Genomic DNA, 4,889 nt, shown 5'->3' on the forward strand with positions numbered 1-4,889 from the left:
TTCACGAAGTTGTGTAGTTAGCAATCGTCCTTTGCTTGTTATTAGATGTGTTAAGTTGGAAAACGCTGTTATGTGTTTTAAATATGTTGAATTGAATATATATATATATATATATATATATATTATATATATATATATATATATATATATATTATATATATATATATATATATATTATATATATATATATATATTATATATATATCTAATTTATTTATTAGCACTCAGCGGCGCACGACGATCGAAAGCATGGCTGTGAAAGACAAGAATGACTAAGCATAGATACTACCCCAAGGTTACGTACTACTTGGGGTAGTAACTATGGACTAAGCAAACCCGCGTGACTGACTGCACTCGTCAACAAACATACCTGTTTGTTGCTAATTGTTGCGAGAGTTTATCGTGGCATTGTGGAAAGCCAATCCCCTGTTTAGGCCGGGAGTTTAGGGGGGGTTTTGGCTCATTTCGTTTCTTTTCCTTTTCGTAATCTCTGAGTTCTCTCGAGCTCAATTTACTATAAAAGTTCGATGGCGACACCTGTGGAACGGTCTGTGGAACGCTGTCGGTGGGGGTGGGGGTGGGGGCTCGTCTTCATCCTGATAGCTACGCAATCGCTGTCGCTTTGTGGCGCGCAAGTAGGCGGGCTCAGCTCCACGCCTAGCCAGGCATGCATGTGGTGTTGAATCACGGTTTGCCTGCACGATGACTTGCCTGGAGAAATCGATATAAGCAGTGGCTGGCGTGCAGGTGCGATGATTCACTGGCATCGTGTAACCACGGAAGCCTTGCATGAGCCTATAGGACGGAGATTCCTACTATGATGACTATTATGATACTAGCATGACTAGCATGCGACTAGACTGATGACTAGCATGACTAGCATTCGACTATGATACTAGCATCCTACTATGATGCTATTATACTATGTACTACTAGACCGATAGTGCCGAACTGCTCGTTGTACAAAGGATTGACGGGAGTGGAAGCTACCGGATTTATAACATTTTAAATTTAACTGAACACCGTAGTGCATTTCCATGCATTCTGTTGATTTTTGTATTAAAAAAAAGTAAATGTAAAATGTAAAAATGTAAAAAAACTCTTTCAACTCGGGTCTGCCGAGATTATGTACTTCGTTCGGAGTAGGCATGCAATCACTCGAGTGCAAACTGGAACTTATACCTGTTCGACTCTCAAGTGGTAGTAATGGCGGTGCCGTTATCAGGGGAAAATAGGACCGTATTTTTTACGAGAAACATATTCGATAAAGATAATCGATCAGAGCTACGTCAAAGTTTAGTTAAAAAAAGAAAGAAAAATGATAATCTACAAAAGCAACGTTTAATCTAGTAGGCCATGGCAGTATATCATTCACATCTTTAGGAAAATATCTGTTAGCAAGATTTGGTAACTTTGCGTGAGAAGATCCTCTATAAATTGTGTCTCGTTTCGTCTCTCGTTTCGTAGAAGCTATGACATTGATGACCACGGGTCATTTTATGAAGAGGAAGACCGTTCACATCGGATGCCTTGGCAGCCGTGCTTACAACGCTCATGCGAGGACTGGGTAATTTTTCTATTCCAGAAAGGATAAAACTTGGAGCCCGTTTTCAGAAACATACTAAATACTTGCGGCATAATAATTCAAACATGTCATAACTTTTAAAAACAAATGTTGACCAACAGTAATGACAATTTTATCCTTGATAGTCATGAATATTCATGATGTTTCTGACAACGTGCCCCAGAATTCGTTGTGCTGTAACTAATTAAGTGACACGTTATTTTCCAGCGAATTGATGTTCACATCTTATTGAATAGTATTGTGTTGAAATGAGTTGAGTATGAATCGTATTTGAAATAGAATTGAGTTTAAAAACAACGTTCCACGTTTCCAATCACGTCGCGTCATTGGCCACATGAACCTGGGCCATATCCAAGAATTCAATTAAGCAAATAAACCCAAAATTTGTAGTATGTAAGTATTACGCAATGTTGACCATGACAATTTGAGTATATCAACTATTAGTTTATTATTTGACATAGCGCAGTTGCCTGTAACACCATCTTCCTCGGCATTTTGCCACGTTTGAGAGATCTTGAGATAGTATGAAACATGTTGACAGTAAAGGCCGTGACTACACGATGCGTAAACGGGCGTAGTTTTTGAACCCTAACATGTACACGGTGAAGTTTGTTAGAGACTGTATTTTACCATGATTCTCTAGTTATAGTTAGTATGTTTGCATTAGAGTCCAGCAAAAACAGCCAGCATGGCCGACCATTATTATTTATCACAAATAATTTTCGACTGCGTTTAATGCCTACAATGTTCATACAAATTATGAAATCGAAAATCTAACCTCGCCATCGCAGCTTAACGTGACACTATTTAATATGCTTCAATTTAGTCAAACTAGCCAGGTTAAGTTAAAGGGTAAGTAAACAAGCCAGCAGGCTATTAATCCCAAAGTATAACTAGAAAGGGCAGTTGTCGCCAACTACATGCATCCCCCGTGATCTAGTATGAATGAAATATCTCTGTAAGGACGTATGAAATATGATCAAGGTTAAGGTCAAGGTCAAATAAAAGCCGCAGTGACATGGTTTAGGTACGCGACACACCTTCTCCCCAAGATGTGTAAGTATACCAAGTTTGGTAGCGCTAGGTCAATTAGGGGCCGAGTTATAGAGTGGAAGGGAAATATGATCAAGGTCAAGGTAAAAGTCAAATAAAGGTCGCAATGACCTGGTTTTGGTACGCTGCGCACCTTCTCCCCAAGATGTGTAAGTAAACCATGTTTGGTCACGCTAGGTCAATTAGGGGTCGAGTTATAGAGCGGAAGGGAAAGTGTCTGCGGAGGAGGCGGCGGCGGCAACTGGACAGACGTAAAACCATAGTATCCCCGCCGACTTCGTCGCGGGGGATACAATTAAAGCCACGTCTAGGGTAGTCTGAATCCAATGTTTTACGTACCTGCATAGGTAGGAGAAAAGGGCAAATTTAAGTGTAATGGAAATTCGCTAAATAGTGCTCCAATGAATGATCTTAATTAATCCTGGTTCTTAAGCAAATGTTTTTTTACTTGATTCATACATACGATTATCAGATTCTCATTGCGGTGTGGGTGTAGCTATAGTGCATACAGTAACCTCGCTTTCGTTGCAGGACTTCAACAACAACACCAACAACAACAATGGTGGTGACAACAACAACAACACCAACAACAACAATGGTAGTGACAACAATAACAACACCTACAACAACAACCCTCTCTTTGCCTTATCTGAGGCGCAGTTACAATACATGGAAGATGTGCTATCTAGTGAGGAAGGAAGACAGCTGCTAGAGGACAGTGCCAGCCTACCCGAAGTCCCAGACGCACTGATACCAAGTACTGCTGATAAGACTGCTTGCTACAGTGTTATGCCACAGTGGTGTTACTGCTCAGACGACGATCTCGACATGGTAACAGAAGTTATTGCTGAACAGCAAAACTGCGCTGATATGTGTTTGAATCATTCGAAGTGCGCGACACACAACAATGGGGAGGAAGTATTAAAGAAAGTGGCAATCGAGCAGGAGCACGTGATCGCTACTAATATGGTCCTGGGTGTGATGGCGGACCACGGTAATTACTGCTTACGTGGAAGACGCCACGATAAACAACGCGCATCCTCAATAAAGTACGCAGACATGGCACCAGATAGAGCAGGAGCTTATGGTCGCAGATGCCCGTATGATGTGTATTCGAATTACGGCTGCCAGTCTAAGACTGGTATGGTGTCACAGCGCACGTTTCTGAACAAGCGGGGAACAGCGTGTGCTGGCGTCGGCGCTACGGAAAGAAAACGCCAATCCAAGAAACAAAAGCGACAGATAACGTCAAAATGTTTTGAAAAAGAAGTTAAGACGGTTGGTAAATTTTGCCGGAGGCGCAAATGGTCCAAATGCAAGCCACGGTGGCACGACCACAAATACAGATCAGACTGTAAAGCAAAAAGGACGAACAACGTGCTCTTTTCTAAAACGTATAATACGCCGCACGATTTACTAACACAAGGTACAGAATCAGCGACCTGCACATCGTTGCCTCTTCGCTTCGGAAAATCGCACGATGCTAAGACAGCAGTCGATATCTTTCGTGATAAAAAGCCTACAACAAACATAGATTACTCGCCTAAAAAAATGGTTACAAGGGGCAAGCGTGTGCCAGTCGATTTGCTTCTGAAGGGCAAAGGCTTTGATAGATTTGGCTTTCAGGACACCGTTTCCGATGTCTTTAGACAGATGAGTCAGCGTAGAGATAAAACTCCGATGTGTGAAATCGAACAGGAGGCTCCTAACACCCAAGTTTACAAGTCGAAGGATAGCGAAGTGAGCCACGTCGAGGTGCACAATTTGGCGAAGAACTGTAGGGGAGATGGAGAGTGTTTTTCCTCAACTGTCATGTATTATGAAGGTGAAAACGTGCGCGCAACCGGTCCCCGCCTCGTTACAAGCAAAGGAGAGCGTTCTCGGCCCTATGCCAGACACAGTTCCCGCATTCAAGCGATGAAGCGGAAGACTATTTGTACGTGTTGTGTGTAATCGTTAGTCGCGAGTGTCCTATGCTGGTGTATCATGATTGTATATCGTGCTACAGCAAGCTGTGAAACCGGCGTGGTTGCATGTGGTGTACCATGTGTTATAACCTTACTTTCAACCGTGTAATAGGGAATGCGTAACCGTTCATCACGTTTCACGAAGTTGTGTAGTTAGCAATCGTCCTTTGCTTGTTATTAGATGTGTTAAGTTGGAAAACGCTGTTATGTGTTTTAAATATGTTGAATTGAGTATATATATATATATATATATATATATACGTGCGTGCGTGCGTGCGTGCGTG

The 4,889-nt window shown here is 41.9% G+C and overlaps 1 protein-coding gene across 1 annotated transcript; it reads left to right on the forward strand.

Moving 5' to 3' along the window:
• Positions 1–1,471: 1,471 nt before the first annotated feature.
• LOC106807042 lies at positions 1,472–4,881 on the forward strand. Its single transcript, XM_014809258.1, has 2 exons — positions 1,472–1,567; positions 3,170–4,881. Exons 1-2 carry the CDS (start codon positions 1,526–1,528, stop codon positions 4,589–4,591), a joined length of 1,464 nt encoding a protein of 487 aa, XP_014664744.1. The 5' UTR covers positions 1,472–1,525; the 3' UTR covers positions 4,592–4,881.
• The last annotated feature ends 8 nt before the right edge of the window (positions 4,882–4,889 follow it).

Source organism: Priapulus caudatus, unplaced genomic scaffold, assembly GCF_000485595.1.
Source record: "Priapulus caudatus unplaced genomic scaffold, Priapulus_caudatus-5.0.1 Scaffold192, whole genome shotgun sequence".
NCBI classification, from domain to species: Eukaryota; Metazoa; Priapulida; class Priapulimorpha; order Priapulimorphida; family Priapulidae; genus Priapulus; species Priapulus caudatus.

Coding starts and splice junctions, on each gene's coding strand:
- LOC106807042 (XM_014809258.1), top strand. CDS start 1,526: ATGCCTTGGCAGCCGTGCTTACAACGCTCATGCGAGGACTGG. Junction 1,568..3,169: donor AACGCTCATGCGAGGACTGG/GTAATTTTTCTA, acceptor CTTTCGTTGCAG/GACTTCAACAACAACACCAA.